Below are 25,337 nucleotides of genomic sequence, written 5' to 3'. Positions count from 1 at the left end.
CAACTGCCTCCTCTGGCAGCTCATTCCATACACCCACCACCCTTTGTGGAAAAATGTTAACCCTCATGATCCTATTAAATCTCTCCCCCTCACCTTAAACCTATGTCTTCTGGGTTTCGATTCCCCTGCTCTGGGTTAGAGACTGTGCATTTACCCGATCTATTCCTCTCACGATTTTGTACACTTCTATAAGATCACCCCTCATCCTCCTGCGCTCTGAGGAATAGAGTCCTAGCCTGCCCAACCTCTGCCTATAGCTCAGGCCCTCGAGCCTTGACAAGATCCTCGTAAATCTTCTCTGCACCCTTTCCAGCTTGACAACATCAATTTAATCAATCTGTTGTTGAGAACAACATCTAATCAAATAGAAACTCGTTTCCATCACCCTCTGCCTCTCATCTCCAAGCCAAGTCTGGATCCAATTGTCCTGGACACTATAGGTTCCTATCTTTTTGGACACATTATCAAAGACTCTACTGAAATCAATGAAGAGTACACCATCTTCATTGATACAGTTCATCACCTTCCTGAAAAATATAGTCACTTTAGTCAGACAGGGCCCTCTTGCCTTTAACAAAACCATGCCAATCTTCCCTGATCAAACCCTGCCTCTCCAAATGCAGATACATTCTGTCCTTCGGAAATGTTTTACACAATAACTTTGCAACTACTGGTGTTCCGATCTCTCGCTATTCAATCTTTCAATATTTTCCACTGGTCCCCTGTAGATTTACCTTAAGTTCCTCTCTACTCACAACCTTCACCGGCCTATAATCACCTTACAATTACTAGATTTGCTCACCTTCAGTCATCTGGCACCTCAATTGTGGTCAGAGAAGCTTTGAAAATGTCAGTAAATAAAGAAGTACAAAATTATGAGAGGAATAGATCAGGTAGATGCACAGTTTCTTGCCCAGACGAGGGGAATCGAGGACCGGATGACATATGTTTAAGGTGAGGGGGGAAAGATTTATTAGGAACCTGAGGGATAACTTTTTCATGCAAAGGCTGGTGGGTGTATGGAACAAGCTGTCAGTGAAGGTAGTTGAAGCTGGTACAATCACAATGTTTAAGAAATGTTAAAACAGGTATATGGATAGGACAGGTTTGGAGGGATATGGGGCAAATGCAGGCAGGTGGGACTAGTGTAGATGGGATATTTTAGTCGGCAGTGGCAAGTTGGTCCGAAGGGCCTGTCTTCATGCTTTATGACACTGGCTCTAAACACAGTAATGTCTTCTCTGCCTCCTGTAGCAGCCTGCGATAAATTGCATCCGCTGCAGGGAATTTATGCAGTCTTAGGCCTTCTAAAACATCAAATACCTGTTTTCTCTTCAAAGGTGATTTGTTCTAGAGCCCCCTTCCTGAATTCTCCATCTGTAATGGTAATTTTCATAGTGAATACATTGGCAAGTACTTATTTAACACCCCACATACATCCCCTGACATCTATGTATGGATAGCCACATAAAGGGCCTGTCCCACTTGACAGTCATTTGCGCCTCATTTACGCATCTTATGTAAAATAGGTCGAAGCGTCGTGACGCGCGACGTTGCGCGTAAATCACGCGTCAGCACAGCCGTCTGGTGCGCGTGACGTCATTAGAGTTCCATGCGGCGCGCGGCGATGCATGGTTATGGACGTCGACGCACGGTGATGAAACCACACGTCACCACGTGATACAGGTGAGACGTCGGGATGCCAGCGTGCGACGCCAATGCGTCAGCGTGCATACGCGATACGTCACACAGATGGCGAGCGAGGATTTCGTTACACTACGAAATCCTGGAACGCCACGCGATACCAAGCGCCACCGCATGTGATTCTACGCCTCACCATGCGCAATGCGTGTGTCACCCACACGCACCCCACGCGTCGATCTATTTTACATATGACGCGTAAATGAGGCGCAATTGACGGCCAAGTGGGACAGGCCCTTTCGTCCCAGATCAGCTGCTTTCCTTTCCTGATTACTCTCTAGTCCTTTGCATAACTTAAAACATGCTTTGAGATTTTCCTTAATCTTGTCATGCCTTATCTTCACCTTCCTGATTATTTTTCAGATTATTGTTGATTATATTTTGGCTGATTGTTATGCACTCTTGCACATTCTATACACCTGTCGGGCCTGGCTTATTTACAGCTCTCTAACCTACCAGAAACCCCGTTCTTTTCTTCATCCAACTCTCGATATCCCTTGTGTAGGAACGAACTGCAGAAGCTGGTTTAAACCGAAGATGGACACAAAATGCTGGAGAAAATCAGCGGGACAGGTAGCATCCATGGAGAGAAGGAATGGGTGATGTTTCGGGTCAAGACCCTATCCCTTTACATCAAAGGTTCCTTGGAATTATTGGCCTCGACCTTCACCATTACAAACATATTGGTCCCGATCTTTCAATATTCCATCCTTCAATGAATCCCACTGGTCCCCTGTAGATTCACCTTTAAGTAGCTACTCCCTGTCTACTCTTGCCAGGAAAAGTCACAAAGTGTTGGAGTAATTCAACGAGTCAAACAGCATTTCTGGAGAACATGGATAGGCCATAAGGTCATAAGCGATAGGAGCAGAATTAGGCCATTTGGCCCATTAAGTCTAAATAAAAAGTCTACTCTGACATTCAATCAAGGCTGATCTATCTCTCCCTCCTTACCCCATTGTCCTGCCTTCTCTCCATAAGAAGGCAGGAGTAATTTCCAGTCAGAACAGAAGGGTCCTGACCAAAAACAACACATGGATCCATGTTGTCCAGAGATGTTGCGTGACCCATTGAGATACCTTGCGTATCTTATTTTGCAAACCACCATTTGCAATTCATTGTGTCTACACTCGTCCGATGTTGATTTACCATTTTTAAATCAACTTTTCTCCAATTCAGGACCTCAATTTCCAGTCTATTCTTGTACATCTCCATAAGTAGCTTTAACGTTTACAGAATTATGCTCACCAACAGTTCTTCCATTTACAATCCCTTCGCTCGGCCGACCACATTCCCGAAGATGACGTCCAGCATCACAGCTTCTCCCCATGACTATCTATGAATGGATTCAAAAGCTTTCCCCTCTAAGCCTTTCACATTATGTTGATGCCAGCATCATTGAATCTTCAATTTCTTCAGGTGCAAATCCTGTCGAAACTTTCTTGTGGTGTCAATCTCTGCGGCATTATACTTGCTCAATGAACTAACCTGCCTCCTCAACCCCCATCCAGACCACCTCCCAGAACTACCACATTGAGAATGAAATAAAAGCTGAAAACTTTGTTTTCTTCTAATTCTATCCTATCAGTTTTCTTTTGCCTTATGTGACAGTCCTTCTTTCGTTAAGGGCACCAGTCCTTTAAATACCATTCATATCTTGCTGATAGGAAAGTTGTGTGTGAGGATGACTGGGACTGTTGGCACTGGAGGATTCAAAGACCTGTCCTGATGACTTTCCAGTGATCAAATATGACATTATCCTGTTCCATGAGGTAAGACAAAATGTGTAGGAAGAAACCGCAGATGCTGGTTTACACCAAAGATGAACACATAATGCTGGAGCAACTCAGCAGAACAGGCAGTATCTGGAGAGAAGGAATGGGTGAACATTTCTGGTCAAGAGAAGAAGGGTCTCGACCTGAAACTTCACGTCCTTTTTCTCCAGAGATGCTATCCAACCCGCTGAGTTACTCCAGCACTTTGTGAGTGTCCAAGAATGTGTTACCTTTCTCACCAATGTCAACTTTCCTCTCAAGTTCATATTTATCCATGTCAGACTCAGCTTTACCCTGCCTTCACATCACTATCTCCATCTCAGGAGGTGGGCTCATGACTCATATCCTTTACAAGCTCGCAGACTTGACCATCTTATCCGCTGAGTTGTCCCAGCAGTTTGTGTTTTGCTCAAATTCCTTGTGCCTGTCTAATCCTACTGCAGTTCCTCCTTAAACACATTCTTAATCCTACTCTGTTTTGTTTCCCTTATTTCTGTTAATCATTCTGTTTTTTTTTTTCATTTAATGGAAATCCTGTATTATTTTTCATAAATTACAGCGGACTCGAGGGACAGAGTGTTGTTGTTTCTAAGGTGCACTTCCCAAGGTCGGTGTGTGCGTGCCGTACCTGCATTCTGATCTGCAAAGTGCCCGCAGGGTTTTTATGGATGGTTACAGGTTTACAGACGCTATAATTCCTCTCGGTTCATGATTCGCTCTCCTGGCACAGTTCTGTGCCAATAATTCTCGCAATTAACCTTTTCGTTCAGTGGTTAACGCTCATATTAGTTCGCACAGAGCACTTGCTCAGCGGAAACGTTGCTGCCTGTATTATTGCGGTGGGCTTTATGAAACTTCTTACAGATAAATTCAATTAACTAGTTTGAAGTTTGAAGAAGGGTTTTGACTCGAAACGTCACCCATTCCTTCTCTCTAGAGATGCTGTCTGTCCGGCTGAGTTAAACCCCAACATTTTGTGTCTATATTCAATTACCAACAACGTCTACAAGCATAAAATAACGATATGTTAGTGTAATAACATTGTTTCCACACCAGCTGACGGCATGGTCAGACATACTAATTTATTTACAGACATACATGAAGATAGGCACAGTAGAGACAAGGAATTGCAGATGTTGGAATCTTAAACAAGAAAAAACACAAAGTGTTGGAGTAATCACGTGGGTGGAGCAGCATTTCTGGAGATCTTGGATAGCCGATGTTTCGGGTCTGAAGAAAGGTCCCGACCTGAAATGTCGCCTATCCATGTTCTCCGGGGATGTGTAGGAAGGAACTGCAAATGCCGGTTTACACCGAAGATCGACACAAAATTCTGGAGTAACTCAGCGGGTCAGGCAGCATCTCTGGAGAAAAGGAATAGGTGATGTTTCGGGTCGAGACCCTTCTTCAGACTCTCCGGAGATGCTGCCTGACGTGACGAGTAACTCCAACATTTTGTGCTGATAGCTGAAAATAGGCACGTTGGTACCTAGTTTACAATACAAATGATTGTATGCAAAGACTGATATGGTGGCGCTCGTTTGGTTCCCAAACCCACAGCAAAAGCGTAATCGTATTGTGATTATAATTTCCGTGTGAACTCAGACATTGTAGGTTGCAGGTGCGTCTGCCATTTGAAACAGTCCTTCACACTCGAAATCACTCGCTCCCGCTCCCATCCGACCGCTCCGCAAACTATCGCAAACTTTCTCTCCAGCAATAACAGGCAGATAGATAGTCAAGTGGGTGAGGAAGGGAGGGGGGAGGGGGGTGATGTGGAGGAGGACATTCTTGGTGATTCATAACAGCTTTTTGTTTCCAGTCATGTCCGTATCGCGGAACAAAAACGTGGAAATGGGTTTATAAACAGTAGGTTGGAAACAAAACAGTGTCTTGGCTGCCAAAAGCAGAGAAACCGCTGCGGAGGCAGGCGAACGTGAGCCCATTGGACACACCCCTTACAGCCCCCTTGGGCTGGGAATAAACGAGAAGGCTTGGACCTTTCTTTACTCCTTGCACGGGCATCAAGTGGGCTGTGCAGACGGGACCAGCTCGGCAGCACTGCGCTGGGACTCAGTGTTGAATGTGAGAGCCGGGACGGTCTGTGCGTTTACAGGGGCAATCAGCCCCCCTCATGAAACGCGAAGGACAAGGGACAGTACCTTGGGAGAGAGGGTCGTGCGGCATCAGACGGTAACAGGTAAGGATAGATTATCCCCAGTCACAGGTTCGAGTCAGTCTGGGTCCACGGGGAGCGGGTGAACCTGGAAGGCGGGAGGGCAGATCCTGCACAGACCTTTGCAGAGTCTCTTTGTTGGAAAGACAAGCCAACCAGCTGGGTCAGGGAGCGAGTGCTGGATACAGGTGGCTCGCCTAACTATTCCGCGCGAAACTGGGACCACAACCACATAAAAGAACACAACAAACAACACGATAACTCGTTCAATCTTCATGTACAATCTCATCAAATGCCTTATACAATGGGCCAACCCCCGGCGGTTTCCAGCGACTTCTTCGACCTACAGTTTTTTTAAAACTCGAGAACTCGCGAGTTCCACAATACACCGTTGCTATGCGATTTTTGTTTTCCAATTCTGATCAAAAACCAATCTATTAAAACATTGCTTTAACTTCGTAAATTGGTTATTTAATGGAAGCGGGAGTTATTTTAAAGGATATTGATTTTTTTTTTAAATCCCCGTATTTAATATTCATTGAATTATCCAGGAAATATATCATCCATGATGAGCAAGATCAGTAGAATGAAGTGATGAGGTGGATTCCATCTGGTATTTGTCGGGGTTGCTGTAGTGTAGGTGGGGATGTAGGTGCCGATGAGCTGATGTGTGTGTGTGTGTGTGTGTGTGTGTGTGTGTGTGTGTGTGTGTGTGTGTGTGTGTGTGTGTGTGTGTGTGTGTGTGTGTGTGTGTGTGTGTGTGTGTGTGTGTGTGTGTGTGTGTGTGTGTGTGTGTGTGTGTATGTGTGTGTGTGTGTGTGTGTGTGTGTGTGTGTGTGTGTGTGTGTGTGTATGTGTGTGTGTGTGTGTGTGTGTGTGTGTGTGTGTGTGTGTGTGTGTGTGTGTGTGTGTGTGTGTGTGTGTGTGTGTGTGTGTGTGTGTGTGTGTGTGTGTGTGTGTGTGTGTGTGTGTATGTGTGTGTGTGTGTGTGTGTGTGTGTGTGTGTGTGTGTGTGTGTGTGTGTGTGTGTGTATGTGTATGTGTGTGTGTGTGTATGTGTGTGTATGTGTGTGTGTGTGTGTGTGTGTGTGTGTGTATGTGTGTGTGTGCCCGAGACGCTGCACTATCTATTGGGGAGTCAACAGAATGTTCCCCAAGTCACTCTCTCTCTCTCCCTCTTGCCCTATGTCCGCTGCCTTATCGGACCGGCAACATTTACAGATAGACACACAATGCTGGAATCACTCAGCGAGATGAGACAGCATCTCTGGAGAGAAGGAATGGGTGACGTTTCGGGTCGCGACCCTCTTCCTCGCCGTCTGTCGTTCAGTTGTGAGAACCTCCGCGAACTGAGTTACTCAGACTGAACACAAGCCTTTAAACGCACCACATTTCCCCGGGGTGTCTTAAAGCCGCCAAGCAAAGACGTGATTTGTTTCCATCATCTCCCATATAAACACTGCTCCTCGGGATTCCCTGCTTTAATGTTAATTTCGCGATGTATTTCGGCTCCCAGTAGAGTTGGGGAGTTCCGTTGGCTTCTTGCAACTTTCACTTTCAAAGGTGAATGCAGCCCGGTCCTGAATTATTATTTCCATTGCTTTTGTTGTATAAATATATGGACCATTGAGCAATGGCCAGTCAAATTATTTAATATTATGTGGAGGGTTTTCAAGGACTGTTGGGGATTCATATAATCAGTTTGAAATCCAATTCAAGATACCTTTTTACTAAAGCAAGATTATAACATGTTAATGTTTAGTTTAGTGTTTTGTCACGTGTACCGAGATACAGTGAACAGTTTTTGTTGTGTGTTAACCATTCAGCGGAAATACTGTACATGATCACGATCGAACCACCCGCCGTGTACAGATACACTGTGGAGATTTGAGAATACCGGCTACAAGAGCGGCGACAAATTAACTCGGAGGGCAGGGCGATCCAGCTGGTAGCGCCGCTGCAAACATAAAGACCAAAGGGCTGGTTGAACTCAACAAGTTGGAGGGAAATGGACAGCCAACGTTTCGAGTCATAGAGTGATATAGTGTGGAAACAGAACATTCGGCCCAACTTGCCCACACCGGCCAACATGTCCCAGCTGCACTAGTCCCACCTGCCTGCGTTTGGTCTATATCTCTCCAAATCCGTCCTATCCATGTACCCGTGGGGGTCGGGTGACTGGAGGAGTTGGGGAGACAGTTGACCAATAGAGGTGGGGTAGAGCAACGCCTGGCAAGTGATAGGTGGATACAAGTGAGGAAGGGTGACTAGCGGATGGGTGGAGATAGTACAGTACTTAGACAATGTTCGCCCCCTCACACCGCTTCATTGCTCACGGCCAGATCTAAAACAGCCTGTTCCCGGGTAAGTTCCTTTACATGCTACTTAGCGGCTTCTGACTTCAACGACTCTTACCAACTTCTGAAGATGCACTGTAGAAAGCATATTGGGATTAGCTCCGTCTGAAGAAGGACCTCGACCCGAAACGTCGCCTATTCCTTCTCTCCAGAGATGCTACATGTTCTGCTGAGGTCAGCATTTTGTGTCTATTGAGGTTAACGAGCCTGTGCTCTAAGAAGCAATCCCCGAAATACTCCACAAATTCTCTTTTCATTATACTCTTGCCATTTGGTTTGTCCAATCAACATCTAGATTAAAATCTCCCATGACAACTGCAGTTCCCTGCAAACGAAATCCCTGGTGGATTGTCCTAATTTATTGTCGAGAGGTCCCGTTTTGGGGTCCATAGACAACTTTCACCCGTGTCCACTCTTTTGTTCTCCGTGATTTCAGTCCAAACTGATTCTACATCACAAAATCAAGCTTTTACATAATGTCTGGGAACCACTACCCCGCTTCATTCCCTCTTGCCTGAATAAAACGGAATGAAGGTGACATACAGCGGGTTCGGCAATCAGGCTGTGTTTCAGTCTTTCCTTCTCTGCCTGTCCCGCTGAGTTACTCCAGTTTCCTGTGTCTGTCTTCAATGTTTCAAGTCTCTGTGCACTGATGTCAGTTCAAGCACTTTGCACAAGGGGACGCAAGAACGAACGAGGTGCACATTTACAACACCCAGTAGTCGTTTATCATTAAGTGTGTTGGGTGTAACTACAGACGCTGGTTTACACCGAAGGTAGACAAATGCTGGAGTAACTCAGCGGGTCAGACAGCATCCCTGGAGAATTGGAATAGCAGACGTTTCGGATCGAGACCCGTCTTCGGGCTGACAGCCGTCTCTGAATTGTTCTGTACCTTTTCATAACTATAGTTGCCCTTTCCCTGACTATCAGTCAGAAGAAAGGTCTCGACACGAAACGTCATCTATTCCTTTTCTCCAGAGATGCTGCCTGACCCGCTGAGTTACTGCAGCATTTCGTGTCTCTCGTCATTATCATTAAGGGCTGTTCATTCGTGAGTGTGTGTGTGTGTGTGTGGGGTGTGGGGGGGAGAGATCCAGTGAGGAAAGTGCGATCTACCCAGACCTCATGTCCACGCACAGCCAACTCCTCACCGCACCGAACCCGTGTCACAGCGGAAAGGTGTTGTATTGGATACAGTTGGATGTTGACTCGCAATCCCCATTGTAACCTGTCATTCATTTGAAGTCGTGGGGGAATCTGCGGGTAGATTCATTAAACAGCGTTGTGAAAGTCAATGCTGAAAAAAGTTTCTCTGATCTGTGACACCAATTCTACGTGAATAATGTGCAACAACTGTGTCGCAAATAACATGATGAAATGATGAGATGATATACGATCTAATAGTGGAACATGGGTCACTTATAAGCAAATTGAACGGTAAGTATGTACAAAAAGTGCCCAATATCAGGGCAACCGTCTCACCGTTAAACAGTGACCACACCAATAAGTATTACATATTGAGGAAACAACGTTCAATGTAAAAACTTTAAACTTTTTGAAGTAATGAAGAACTTGTAGTTGCTCTCCTGTCATGTTCTGCCACCTAGTGGCGGGTCAACAATACCACAGCAGTACTCTTATCCCTCATCCCTAATCCTTCATATCTTCCATCCACCACTCTTTCCCCTTCCCCATCCCCTTCTACCTACATCTGTTCCATGGCTTGATATTTCACTCCTCTTCTTCCCTCCTTATCTGACCCCCTTTTGTCTCCTTTTCACCTGTAGCTTTTGTCAGTTGATCTATACATGTGCCAATCAAACCTTCAGCTCCTCACCTGTATCCACCTATCACTTGTCAGGCTTTGTCTTGCCCGGTCTCTCTTTTCCAGCTTTCTCCCGTCTCGCTTTGAAGAAGGGTCTCAACCCAAAAAGTCACCTATCCATTCTCTCCCCAGATGCTGCTGGACCAGTTGAGTTCTTCCAGCACTTTGTGTTTTGCCCAAGATTCCAACATCTGCAGCTCCTTGTAGCTCACTCATTTAACTTATTAGTAATCAGCAGTAATGGTTGGTTAATTTCAAAGGTCAAAAAACAGAAAGATATAGGTTATACTTGCAAAGGGCTGTTACAATGCAGTTGTATTTTGCTTACTTTTATTTGTATTGTAACAACGACGTTGGGGTTAGGTTAGGAAAGGGGGAGGTACAGCGAGACCTGGGTGTCCTTGTACACCGGTCACTGAAAGTTGGCATGCAGGTACAGCAGTCAGTGAAGAAAGCTAATGGAATGTTGGCCTTCATAACGAGAGGATTTCAGTATAGGAGTAAAGAGGTTCTTCTGCAGTTGTATAGGGCTCTGGTAAGACCACATCTTGAGTATTGTGTACAGTTTAGGTCTCCTAATTTGAGGAAGGACATCCTTGTGATTGAGGCATTGCAGCGTATGTTCACAAGATTGATCCCTGGGATGGCGGGACTGTCATATGAGGAAAGATTGAAAAGACTTGGCTTGTATTTACTGGAGTTTAGAAGGATGAGGGGCCACCTTATAGAAACTTATAAAAGGGCTGGACAAGCTAGATGCAGGAAAAATGTTCCCAATGTTGGGTGAGTCCAGAACCAGGGGCCACAGTTTTAGAATAAAGGGGAGGCCATTTAAGAATGAGGTGAGAAAAATCTTTTTCACCCAGAGTTGTGAATTTGTGGAATTCCCTGTCACAGAGGACAGTGGAGGCCAATTCGCTGGATGGATTTAAGAGAGAGTTAGATAGAGCTCCAGGGGCTAATGGAATCAAGGGATATGGGGAGAAGGCAGGCATGGGATATTGATTGGGGACGATCAGCCATGATCGCAATGAATGGCGGTGCTGGCTCGAAGGGCCGAATAGCCTCCTCCTGCACCTATTTTCCATGCTTCTATGTTTACATAGAAACGTAGAAATGTAGAAACATAGACACATAGAAACAGAAACATAAACATAGATACATAGAAACATAGACATAGAAACATAGACAATAGGTGCAGGAGTAGGTCATTCAGCCCTTCGAGCCAGAACCAACGTTCAATATGATCATGGCTGATCATCCAAAATCAGTACCCCGTTCCTGCTTTCTCCACATATCGCTCGATTCAGTTGGCCCTAAGAGCTCTATCTAATACTCTCTCTTGAATACATCCAGTGAATTGGCCTCCACTGCCTTCTGTGGCAGAGTATTCCATAGATTCACAACTCTATGGGTGAAAAAGCTTTTCCTCATCTCAGTCCCAAATGGCCTCCCCTTATTCTTAAACTGTGACCCTTGGTTCTTGACTTGGCTCTTACCTGGGAGAAACTTTGAAAACATTTTATTTTTTATTTTTTAAATGGTGTAGCACTCCACAGGACGGCCACAATCCTCTGCATCCAGCACAGCAGCTATGATATTCAGATGCTGCTGCAATGAAGAGAAAAATGGCACAGACTCTACGCAGCCAGATCTGGAAGTTGATCAATCATCATATAACCTGTCCAGCTGGCTGAAGAATAAAATTGGCTTGAATCACAGAGAACTGTCATATTCTTCTTCAAATATCATATTCTTCTTCAAATACCAACCTGTACCAGTTTATCAACTAAACTCTCACAACATTCATGAAACATTTAGATAGGTAGACACAAAATGCTGGAGTAACTCAGCAGGACAGGCAGCATCTCTAGATAGAGGAATGGGTAACATTTTGGGTCGAGACTCTTCTTCAGAATCCTAATGCAGTCTGAAGAAGGGTCTTGAGGCTATCTTTGGCGTAAACCAGCATCTGCAATTCCTTCCAGGCTGAAATAAGGGTCTTGACCTGAAACATCACCCATTCCTTTTATCCAGAGATGCTGCCTGTCCCACTGAGTTACTCCAACATTTTGTGTCTATCTTTGGTTTAAACCAGCATCTGCAGTTCCTTCCTACAGATTTAGACAGACATGGATAGTATAGGTTTAGAGGGATATGGGCCAAACACAGGTAGATGGGACACGTGTAGATGGGACATGTTGGCCGATGTGGGCAAGTGGGCCAAAGGACCTGTTCCCACACTTGTAAAACAATGAGTCTTTGACTCTATAAACCCTTTGCATCCATGTGACAGAATGACCATGCTTGAAGAAAGGTCTCGACCCGGAACATCACCCATTCCTTCTCTCCAGAGATGCTGCCTGTCCCGCTGAGTTACTGCAGCATTTTGTGTCTACAATTTCAACCTGCATCTGCAGTTCTTTCCTACACTTCTAATGTGACCTCCTTCCTGTTGCAGATATGCTTCTGAATATTAGCATAGCTTTCCCAATGAGTACCAATGAGAAGTTGTCATTTGGGATCTTGGTTATATATCACCCTGGCTCCCCATACACAATATAATTTATAACATTTGTTTGGAGTTTCCGTAATCCAATTTGCCTCTTTACTTCTGTCTTAAATTCACTGCCGTATCCTAAATGCTGTAAACCTCAAAGGACTTATCTGATACAAATTTCCTATACCTAACATATGCTTCCTTCAGCTGTCCAGCTGAGATTTTGTAAAAACCTTGATGATAAGCCGCTTGAGTTGCTTATTTTCAAGAACCCTAGATGTGCTGTTGTTGCCTTACAATAACATTTATTTTGATTTTTCCCACATCTTTAGGCTCCGTGTGCTGAGCAGGCGGCAAGTAAATCACTCCCACATTCTCTTTGTTTCCCAGTTAGTTACACAACAACATTTTCATTAAAAAGTGTAAAATTATGTTATAGACTATTTAGAAGTCCTGTTTTTACCTATTTCTCCAGGTAGTAGTTTAAAAATTCCTCTAGAAGTAATTCAGAAGATAATGAACATTTTAATTAAAACATCTTAACATTTCACTTTACAATCACAGAATGGGGACAGCATAGAAGGAGGTAATTTAGCTCCTCAGGTCTGTACAGGTTGTATGCAAGGGCAATCCAATCAAGTCCAAAACCCCTGCTCTCCCCCACAAACCTGCAGTATCTTTCTGAACACCACAATGGAACCTGCCTCCACTTCTTATCCTAGTAACCCTTATCGTGATGCATCTTAGCATGGTTTGGGAACAGCTCCATCCAAGACTGCAAGAAATTGCAAAGAATTGTGGATGCAGCCCAGACCATCACAAAAACCAACATCCATTGACTCCAACGACATTTCACATGGCAAGGCCACCTGCATAATCAAGGTCGAGTCTCACCACAGTCACTCTCTCTTCTCCCCACTCCCATCAGGCAAGAGGTACAGAAATTTGAAAATGCACACCCTCAGATTCAGGGACAGTATCTTCCCACCCTTCATCAGAGAAGTGAACCATCCTATCAACAACTAGAGAACGGTCTTGATCCACCATCTACTCACTGGAGACACTCGGACTATCTTTATTTGGACTTTAGTGGACTTTATCTTGCACTATACATTATTCCCTTTATCCTTTCCCTGTACACTGTGGACATCTCGATTGCAATCACGTATAGTCTTTCTGCTGACTTCATAGCACATGACAAAAAGCTTTTCACTGTACATTGGCACACGTGACAATAAACTAAACCAAACTAAACCAGCAGTGCCGATCAGCCCTGTAGGAATTGTATTCCTCAGATCACTTTTCATTCTATTGCCTTAATTCTATATCTCTTTATTCAGGACCCTGCTACCAAAGTGAATAATTTCCTTTATGGTTTTACCCCCACTTATGGTCAACCTCTTGAGGTCAGAGGAGCATAATAGACTGATGGGATGCATGATAGAAATGTATATAATTATGAGAGGCATGAACAGGGAAGATAGCCAGAATTTTCTCCCCGTGGTGGAAATGTCAAACACTAGAGGGCAGAGCTTTAGTATGAAAGGGCCAAAGTTTAGTGAAAGTGTGTGGGGTGTTTTGTTTTACACAGAGTGATGGGTGCATTGAACATGTTGGCAGTGGGGTGTTGGAAGCAGATGCAATAGTGGCATTTGGGAGGCCTTTGGATGGTCATATGAATATGCAGGGAATGAATGGACATGGAGCACGTGCAGGCAGAAGAGATCAGTTTAAGGAAGTCTCATGTTCAGTAGTCATCATAGAAACATAGAAATAGATGCAGGAGTAGGCCATTCGGCCCTTCGAGCCTGCACCGCCATTCAATATGATCATGGCTGATCATCTAACTCAGTATCATGTACCTGCCTTCTCTCCATACCCCCTGATCCCTTTAGCCACAAGGGCCACATCTAACTCCCTCTTAAATATAGCCAATGAACTGGCCTCAACTACCTTCTGTGGCAGAGAATTCCAGAGATTCACCACTCTCTGTGTGAAAAATGTTTTTCTCATCTCGGTCCTAAAATATTTCCCCCTTATCCTTAAACTGTGACCCCTTGTTCTCGACTTCCCCAACATCGGGAACAATCTTCCTGCATGTAGCCTGTCCAACCCCTTAAGAATTTTGTAAGTTTCTATAAGATCCCCCCTCAATCTTCTAAATTCTAGCGAGTACAAACCGAGTCTATCCAGTCTTTCTTCATATGAAAGTCCTGACATCCCAGGAATCAGTCTGGTGAACCTTCTCTGTACTCCCTCTATGGCATGGACCTATGGATTATGGACCAAAGGACCTGTTCCTGTTCTATTTTCTGTGAGTAATATGATATGGGCATATCCATTTCCATTTTGAAGAAACCTGTTTTTGTATTATCCTAAAAATATGAACCATTTTAAGAGGATGGAAACAATTTTTAGCTCAAAGTAGGTGGAATGTTTAAAAGTACAGTTATTTGCTTTATGTTAATTATAAAGCAACTAATTTCACGTTGTAATTTTCCCTATTATAAATTTGTGGTCTTTGAATTTTACCACTGAAGACAACATTGAGCAACTTCAAAGGCAAACAACCCCTTATTAAATGCAGTAAAATCCAAAATAATGATCATACACCTGGTGTGTTTCTAAATAAGCAAACGTTGAGTTGGATCGGTTTATTGTACTCATTGCAGTTTTAAATGCAGGTTGGAGCACACAGAACCTCAATAATATTCTGCACAGTCTGTCTCATGCATTGATTTCAACAGCATGTTAAAAATGCCACAATAACAGCTGGTGATATGCCTGACTTTCATCTTCAGCCAAAATAATCTGACTATCTGGTTCTGTTCAGTGCGTTACGCAGGCATAAATCCTGTGAGTGACGTCAATCTATCATACCAAGATGTCCAAGTAGCAAGGATGTATTCAAGGGAGAGTTAGATACAGCTCTTCGGGCTAACAGAATCAAGGGATATGCAAGAAGCAGGAACAGGGTAGATTCTGGAGATCAGCCACGCTCATATTGAATGCTGATGCTGGCTTGAAGGGACGAATGGTCTACTCCTTCACCTATTTTCTATGTTGTAAGTGATGTAAGTCGTTGGACGGCTGACATTTTCAACTCTTGTTCAAAGCAATTGGTGGAAATCATTTCTATTGATCCCGATGAGAGATGAGAGGAGACATTGTTCTCTAACCTGACTCGAAACGTCACCCTTATATGTTCTCCAGAGATGCTGCCTGACCCGCTGAGTTACTCCAGTACTTTGTGGTATAACATGCACTATGGTAATAATTATATTTGGAAATGACATAATACTTCTTGACAATATAATGTTAAATAAAATATTCGTATTAGTTTAACTGCAGGTGGATGATACAGCCATAAACAAATAAGTAGGGGCTTACATTTATACCGCAATTCTTATGATCACAGGTCAAAGAAGTATTTTTGATATGTGGTGGCAAATGTGGCACCAAATATACAGTAAACAATATAACCATATAACAATTACAGCACGGAAACAGGCCATCATCTCGACCCTTCTAGTCCGTGCCAAACACATAATCTCCCCTAGTCCCATATACCTGCGCTCAGACCATAACCCTCCATTCCCTTCCCATCCATATAACTACCCAATTTATTTTTAAATGATAAAAACGAACCTGCCTCCACCACCTTCACTGGAAGCTCATTCCACACAGCTACCCCTCTCTGAGTAAAGAAGTTCCCCCTCATGTTACCCCTAAACTTCAGTCCCTTAATTCTCATGTCATGTCCCCTTGTTTGAATCTTCCCTACTCTCAGTGGGAAAAGCTTTTCCACGTCAACTCTGTCTATCCCTCTCATCATTTTAAAAACCTCTATCAAGTCCCCCCTTAACCATCTGCGCTCCAAAGAATAAAGCCCTAACTTGTTCAACCTTTCTCTGTAACTTAGTTGCTGAAACCCAGGCAACATTCTAGTAAATCTCCTCTGTAAATCTCCTCCAATATGTTGCATCTTCCTCTTCAATGGATGTGGATCTGCTCTCACTGTCACTGAGGACATCAGTAATGGTGTGCACCCTCTAGGTGCACTGCTTTTCCTGAAGAGCTTCCTGCTGCCCAAGTGTGGGAGAGGCCAAATGTAGAGGTGGATGGATCATGGTGAACCTCCGTGGAGACAGGACAGCATTGGGTGGTTTCCATTGGTGCCTACAAAGCAGGTGCTGCCTAAAGCATTAAGTTCCATGTACTAGTGTTCCATTCTTTCTTCGCTCTGCTCCCATCCAGCAGAAGATACAGAAGCTCAAAAGCACTTACCACCCGACTCAGGAACTGCTTCTTCCCCCATGATAACAGGCTCCAGAACAGTCCTTCCATAAGCTAGGGTATTGTCCGATTCACCTCGACCCCATTGAGGCCATTGGACTCTGTCTATGGAACTGATGTGCTACAATGCAAAGCATATTCTGCCCTCTGTGTCTTCCCCTTTGCTCAAGCATCATCCCATTGGGACAGGGGAGAAGAAAGAATAACTGGCACCTGAGTGGTTATTGATTATGTTGGCTGCTTACTTGAGGTAGAGTATAATATAGAATATTAATATTTCTTTCTCTAACTTCAAGTAGCACTTGCATCCCCTCTCCCTCCGTCTCTCCCCACTTTAGTCTTCGTACTAGTTTCACTGTCGTGCTGCTGAGTTTCACTGTTTGTATCATTCGTTATCACCTTCTCCACAGCCACCGATGGACCATTGTGGGCTCCAACTTTCCTTGATCATCGCTGCTGGCTTTGATCTGTCTTTTTGCATATCTTTCAATCATTTATTTTATGTACATTTTCATATATTTTGTTTCCCTCTCTCCTGACTCTCAGTCCGAAGATCTGAGGGTCTTAACCCAAAATGTCACCTATACCTTTTCTCCAGAGATGCTGCCTGACCTACTACGTTACTCCAGCTTTTTGTGTCTATTTTCTTCATAATATAGGTGAAGTTGGTGGAGGGAGTATTGGGGGAGGGTGGTGTATGGAATGGACTGGGCTGCATTCATAAGTCTCTGCAATTTCTTACAGTTTCGGTCAGAGCAATTGCCATACCAAGGCTGAAATAGCACCCAATGCCATAACCTTGTTACAATAGCATCCCACTCCCCTGAGGCAGTGAAGATACATCCAATCTCGAAACATCTCCTGCCTCCAGTGAGACCATATATCAGATACCCTACAACTAACACCTGGGGGAAATCAATTTGGTCAGAGGTAGAACATGTAACCTCCACAGACAGCACTGGAGGGCAGGATAGAATCAAAGCCACAGGTTCTATTGACTGCATCACTCTGCCATCCATAAAGCACTGTTGATGCTTTATATAGAAATGTCTTAATGCACCATAAACAGGCAAAATCCATTTTTGATATAAAACACAGTCAATACCTGGTCATATTTCAATTACGATAAACATTCTGGAATTAATCAATTTCTATAAAGGGAACAAGAGCAGCTAGTGACCTTGCATTTAATGGTGAGATTTCTTTGATGAACTGCAGAGCTAGCCTGACAATTATTTTGCAAGATAGTTTACCAGAAGTATTGAAGGTCCTCAGGGAATTAGTGACTTATATAGTAAGATTTATTAAATTTCATGCACAGACACAGAAATATAATCCAGCAGGATAATGGAATACTGTTTGTTATACCCAGAATATTAGTTTGCAGCAGAGAAAGTTATTTTGCAATTTGATTTTTATGAGCAATTCTAGGTACTTCATGGGAAGGATATAAATCAGGGAATTTAGTAAAGAATTATTGAAGTGGTGAGTGGATTTAATAGGTTAAATTGTTACAAGATACTGAGTTTGTTCGAATTGTAAGATTATTGAAGTGGTGAGTGGATTTAATAGGTTAAATTGTTACAAGATACTGAGTTTGTTCGAATTGTAATGTTGGTTTAATTGCACTTTTGACATAATTAAAAGGAACGGATAGATTAAATATCCATCTGTTGGGAAAATCTAAGACAAGGAGGTATAAATTAAAAATTAAACCCAGGCCTTTCAGGGTTGAAATTACCTCAATGTTATAGAGGTTTTGAACACCTTCTTGTAAATACCAATTATGCCAATTGATGTAAGATTATTTTAAATTTCCGTTTTATAGACTTTAGTTAACCAAAATCAACAAAATATATATTGGGCATGTTAGACAATAGACAATAGGTGCAGGAGTATGCCATTTAGCCCGTTGAGCAAGGTCCACCATTCACTGTGATCATGGCTAAATTTCTCACAGAAATACAGAATAAGCTTAAGATGTGCTGCCCTTATTCCTATCCTCTGCTATACATTATCAACATAGCTCCCATTGGTGGGGAAAGTGCATGATCTGAACCACACCAGGTGAAAGTTTGAAAATGGTGAAGGAACTGGTGGAATTTATCCAATTAATTTACTAGGTGATTTGAATTCTGCTGTTATTTATGGAAAAGGTGGATTACTATTACAATTTCTTCGGAAACTCTGAAGATCTGCAGATAATTCCAAAAACAATAATATAATTCAGTCATTCCATTTTGACAAATAAATAGAAGCATTTCAGGAGAGCAGCTGTATGGAAATTGATAGGCAGGTCTTGCAGATGGCTCATCATGGTACACCAGTGGGTTAAGTAACCTAATTTGCTGTAAAATTCTGATGCTACATAGTAGATGAATGATCTTCCTTATAGAAAATGTGTTAGCCAGAAATGTTATGTTATATTGCATAAGTGAGAATGTGTTAGCTTGTAAGTACTGGATCAGAAGATATTTTTATATTTACATATAAAGCTTGCACTTACAAGCAGGGGCTTGAAAATGGCGCAAAAACTGGCGACTATACTATCTCAGTGTACTACTGCTATACACTTGTGCTGTATCTGAGAAGCTTATCTAAGATGCATTTGATACTTGTACTGAACTGTATACAAAAATGAATCTCACAGTACCTCAGTACATTTAACAAATAAAGTACCATTGTACTTTGTATATTAAATCTTTTCTTTAACTTTCTTCACAGAAAATCTGGTTTCACGATGGGAACTATACAACTTATGTTATTATTTTCCATGAACACATTCTTACTTGCATTTGGGATTGACAATGTGGGAAATTACACGTGGCACTTACAACAAGCACCACAACTGTTGAACAGAAGAACTATAACAATAGAAGCGCCAAGATTTGAAGCTAAAAGCAAATTCCTGCTTAATTCAACCTGTGGGATTGAGTGTCAAAAGAAGCTACCACTGCCAACTGTGTCCGACCTTCAGAGTTACCTTTCATATGAAACAGTGTACAGTAATGGGACACGTACAATGACTGAGGTGAACATCAAAGAATCTGACCTGAAAAACGAATTTGAGTTTGCTAAAAGTGAAGGCCGTTCTAGGAGGAGGAGAAGGAGGCAGGTCTTTGGTTTGGACAGTAGGTTTAGCATCAGTGACAAGCATTTCATAACTAGCTACCCCTTTAACACCGCAGTGAAAATCTCCACAGGATGTACTGGGGTTTTAGTGTCTCGAAAACACGTGCTGACAGCGGCTCACTGCATCCATGATGGAAAAGACTATGTAAAAGGTGCCAAAAGGCTCCGGGTCGGATTTTTAAAGATGAGAACCAAAGGAGGTGGAAAAAGGAGAGGATCCAAAAGGAATAAACGATCAGCAAAGGGCAAGCCAAGATTTCAGTGGTCAAGAGTAGTGCGCACCCAAGTACCGAAGGGCTGGTTCAAAGGTGTGGCAAATGATATTGCTGTGGATTATGATTATGCTGTTCTGGAATTAAAAAGACCTCAGAAGACCAAGTATATGGAGATAGGGATTAGCCCTCCGGTGCAGAATATGCCAAGCAATCGGATTCATTTCTCAGGCTTCGATAATGACAAGCCCGGGAATTTGGTTTATCGTTTCTGCACTGTCTCTGATGAATCCAGTGATTTGTTGTACCAGTACTGCGATGCCCAGCCCGGAGCGAGTGGCTCAGGTATTTACATTCGTCTTAAGGAGCCAGAGCAACGCGCTTGGAAACGCAAGATCATCGGAGTCTTTTCTGGCCATCAGTGGGTGGATGTCAGTGGAGCACAACAGGACTACAATGTGGCCGTGCGCATTACTCCACTTAAATATGCACAGATTTGTTTCTGGATACATGGGAACTATGCTGATTGCAGAGATGGTTGATGGAATTCAAAACTGCTGCTACTCGCTTTTGCATCTGTGTACTTCCTGTGCAGGCATCAGTCAATTTGCAGACTGAGTGGATGATGGTATCCTGTTGAGGCTCATTGAAAAGATATGTGCAATTTCATCTCGACTAAAATAATCTGTTCAGGGTGCTCTAATTTAAGAATATAAATTGTAAAATTAACAGGAGCCTTTCAGAGCAAATTGATGATTGGGTAGCATTGCTGTCAAAATATCTAGCTGTTCAATATTTAATTTACTTTAACTAGTAATCTGCAAGATTAAAATATTCAAGGTCAATTACTAACCCCAATAAGTAATTCTTAAATGATGTAAAAGATACACGCGTTAAAATAGGGAATTTTTCTTCTCGTTGCTTATGTAATTTTTTTAAAGTATTGACAAATACATTGATGCAATCTCCGGAAACTTATTTTTTGTCTTTGAAACAAAAACACAATTTTTTAAGCAATTTCACGTGTTAAGGTACAACAGTTCTGATCAAAAATAAATATACAGAGATGTGAATGTGTCATTTGTATCAAATTTAAAGTGCTTTGTAAAGGGCCCGTCTAACTTTCACAACCTAATTCACGACCTTTTTTACTTGTGGACATTTTTCATCATGCTAGAAAAACGCTCTGACGTACTTGATGTCACGAGTACCTACGACTAGCATCACGGCCTACTACAACCTACATACAACCTCCTACGACCTCGTGCCGACCATGCTGCGAGTATGAGTCAAGGGCAAACTTGGCAGAGGTCGTGAAAGTGGGGCAGGCCCTTAACCTAAGGGAAGATGATTCTTACCATTTACCATTGTTGTATTGATCGTGCATTGTATAGTTTGGAATTGAAGATTCATAATTGATGTTCTTCATTGTTTATTTCCATTGAAAGGAATTGCGGATATGCCAATTTTTTGATGACTTCAACAGAAATCCAACACTTTGTAAATGAACTGCCAAAATGGAACTCTCCAACCCGCTAGCATAAATAAATTAGTGACAAAGTTTAGTAAAGTTTAAGAGAAAACTGCAATCTGTTGCTTTGGTAACAGAAATCGAATTCCAACACAAAAACGGCCCAATATAATCATCAAGGTGTCATCGAATCGATGTTGTGAATTAAAAAGTAAATGGTGATTCGGGTGCAAATTTCAACCATCACTTCATTCTTTCCGTGAACCCGTTTCTCTATACCCTGTCTATTAAGAGTTAGTGATAGGTAAAAAAATATTAATGGAATCACATCACTCCAGCACCGTGGGAAAATTATGCTTCAATGGGAGTAATCTTTATGGTAAAACTGAACAACCTTTTTAAAAATGTGTTTGTTAGAAGCTTATATTTTTCAATTGCGTCTAACCATCTGAGTAGATTAGAAACTAATGCTTAAAGTATCAACCTAATCATTTGTTTGTTAACAACACACAATTCTTATTTATATGGAGAATGATTATGAGATGTGTAGGTTTGCTTTAATAAATAATTTACATAAAATGATTGCGTTTCAGAATCAATATCTAAGGCAGAGGGGTAAAGACCTAAACACTTCATGGAAAACTTAGTTCTTTAAAATGCATTTAGAGTAATTTCCTAAGCAAAAAATTCAATTAATATTTACTACTCCCAATACAGTAAAATAACCAGAAGTGCAATTATATCGAGTGAAGCAGAGAACAATGTTTTAGGAAAATTCTACCACTTTAAATGCACTGGTGCTATACTGTCTATTACACTCAATGCCATTGCATGTTCAGTGACTTTCTTATATTATAACTGTAAAGATAGAATAGAAACAAAATAGTTAGCTAAAAAGTGTAAAATGGCTCACCCTGGGTAGCCAGATCTTTCACTCTTTAAAGCTCAACGGCAACAATGAATATCTAAGCAATTAAATATTTAAATGACGATGATCCTTCACAAGTAGAAATTGATGTCATTTATTCATGTTCATAAGTTCTAGGAGCAGAATTATGCCATTCGACCCATCAAATCTACTCCACCATTCAATCACAGCTGATCTATCTTTCTCTCGCAACCCCACTCTCCTGCCTTCTCCCCATAACCGCTAGCACATGTACTAAGCAAGAATCTGTCAATCTCAGCCTTAAAAATATCTATTGAGTTGACCTCCACAGCCGTCTGTGGCAAATAATTCCACAGATTCACCACCCTCTGACTAAAAAAATTCCTCCTAATCTCCTTTCTAAAAGTGCGTCCTTTTATTCTGAGGCTATGACCTCTGGTCCTAGACTCTCCCACGAGTGGAACCATCCTCTCCACATCCACTCTATCCAAGCCTTTCATTATTTGGTAAGTTTCAATGAGGTCCCCCCTCATTCTTCTAAATTCCAGCATGTACAGACCCAGTGTCATCAAAAGCTCATCATATGTTAACCCAATCATTCCTGGGATCATTCTTGTAAATGATCATTCTCTGCGATCATTCTCTTATTTGTAGGCCGTTGACTAAAATTTGGTAAAAATCCAATAAAATCACATGTATTTTTATTGATTTGTAATGTAAAAATAGGATGCCTTTACCTAACATAATTAAGAATCAAATACTTTAGGAAGAATGATCTAGGTTGGGTAAAAGGGCCATTGATAGCCATCAAAGAAAATTCAGATCAGGAGAAAATTTGAGTTCCAGTCATTTAGTTTTTTTTTTGCTTTAAAAAAAATATAGGTTGCTTTGCATATTTTCTTTTAAATGTCATTTGAAAAAAAATAAAATGCATGGTTGGAAAATGACATTTTTCATAGATTCACTGTGTTGGTGTATATTGTAAGACATGATCTATGAATCTCACTGTATATTGAGCAGTAAAATACAGATCTTCTCTGTTGTCTGTTGTGTTTTTCTTATTACTGGGAATGGTTATACGTTATATGTACATATCATTAACGATCATTCTTTGAGCTCAGCCATGCGTTCAATTATTTAGTGGAGATTAACAAATTCAATATTTATTAAATAACATTACAAGAAAAACTGGATATTACGATGATTACTTCCTTTAATTCAAACAGAAAGTGATGAACAGGTTAGGCAGCATTTGTGAAGGGAGAAACACAATTAACAATTCCAACTAATTACCTTTTATTAGAGCTGGCCCAATCTGTCACAAGCTGGAAAGTCAAGTTATCTGAAATTGTTGAATTCAGAATGAAATCCTGAGGATTGCAATGTGCCAGGACCGACGGTGAGACGCTGTTCCCTGAGTTTTCATTGGAACGATAAAGAAATCAAACCTTGCGAACTGAAAAGAGGAATGAGATGGAAAATTTATAGGATAGATAATTGGAAACGGGGGGTCACACTTACAAATTGGACAAAGGTGTTCTGCAAAATGGTTACCTTCAATCTGTATTTGGTTTCTCCAATAAAGATTGGAGACAACTAACTTAAAAAAAAGATTAGAAGAGATATCAGCAGCTTCATCTGGAAAGATTGTTTGAGATCCTGAATGGTGATAAAGGACCATGCAAAATAACAGGCTTTGCACGGGATAGTGCAATAAGGGTGAGTGAGATGGGAGTACATGAAGGGTATGGCCTCCTTGAAATGCCGAAAAGCAAGGAGGTTCAAGGTTCAAAGGTTCAAGGTTCAAATGTATTTGTCACGTGCATAATAAGGTGCAGTGAAATGAACTTACCTGGAATATTCTGCATAATTCTAGTCTCATTAGTAGAATGAGTAACTCTACTAAAATCCATGCACCATGGATTAATCAACACCTGAACTCTCCTCTTCATCCAGCTGTCCATACAAGAGCATCATTAACATTATGGGGGAAATCCACACAAACCAAAATAAGTGTGTGCCCATGTCCATGTTAGGCTTGGTCAGAGATTATAAAGGTAATGTAGGAACCATTGGTACAAATAAGAATCCATCTGACCTGTGTTTCCACTTTCAGGGAACTATCTTCTCAAATTGCAAGGTGTCTCTGTTCATCAACAATCACCCATGGCCTCGCATTTACTGTAAATATACTACCCTGTTTGACTTTCCACTCACCTTGAACTTGTCAGAATTAAATACCTCTACCTAACCTTCCATTAAATTGATACAAAAAGCTGGAGTAATTCAGTGGGCCAGGCAGCATCTCTGGAGAGAAGAAATGGGTGATGCTTTGGTCCGAGACCCTTCTTCAGACTGTTGAAGTTTAAAACAGAGGGTTTAAACCAGCATCTGCAGTTCCTTCCTACACATTTCGACTATTCGCTTTCCATTAGTTCCATATGCTGCAATGGCCTTAGACAACCTTGTTACCATCAACCTTGCTAACCGCCAACTTTCATGTCATTCATAAACATACTAATTGTACCTCCAACATTTATATCCAAGTCATTAAAATATAGTTTAGAACATAGAACAAGAACAGGTCCCTTTGGGCCCCAATGTCTATGCTGAACTTGAAGCCAAGATCATCACTTATCTACCTGTATATAGCTCATATCCCACCATTCCCTGTATATCTATGTGCCGATCCAAAACTGTTTTAAATGTCACTAATGTACCTGCTACAAAAACCACTCTGGCAGCATGTTCAGGCATTCATCGCACTCTGTGTAAAACACTTGCTCCATGCATCTCCTTATACTTTGCCTCTCTCACCTTAAAGCAATGCCCTCTAGTATTTGATTTTTCCATCCTATCTATGCCTCGTAATTTTATATATTTCTATCAGGTCTCCACGCGTCGTTTGGAGTTCCAGAGCATAATATTTAAGTATATACTTTAGAGTAAAGATATTTCGCAGCACTGAAACACAATTGCATCTATTTCAAACTTATGATG

General features: G+C 41.9%; 1 protein-coding gene across 1 annotated transcript; it reads left to right on the top strand.

Annotated features, from left to right (window-relative positions):
* Positions 1–5,339: 5,339 nt before the first annotated feature.
* Positions 5,340–23,379, top strand: prss35 (serine protease 35). Its single transcript, XM_055635900.1, has 2 exons — positions 5,340–5,676; positions 19,358–23,379. The coding sequence occupies exon 2, from the start codon at positions 19,374–19,376 to the stop codon at positions 20,517–20,519; it is 1,146 nt and encodes a 381-aa protein (XP_055491875.1). The 5' UTR covers positions 5,340–5,676; positions 19,358–19,373; the 3' UTR covers positions 20,520–23,379.
* Positions 23,380–25,337: the final 1,958 nt, after the last annotated feature.

Source organism: Leucoraja erinacea, chromosome 5 (assembly GCF_028641065.1).
Source record: "Leucoraja erinacea ecotype New England chromosome 5, Leri_hhj_1, whole genome shotgun sequence".
In the NCBI taxonomy this organism is placed as follows: domain Eukaryota; kingdom Metazoa; phylum Chordata; class Chondrichthyes; order Rajiformes; family Rajidae; genus Leucoraja; species Leucoraja erinaceus.
Note: the sequence above shows the minus strand (reverse complement) of the source record. Positions and strands in the feature narration are given on the sequence as shown.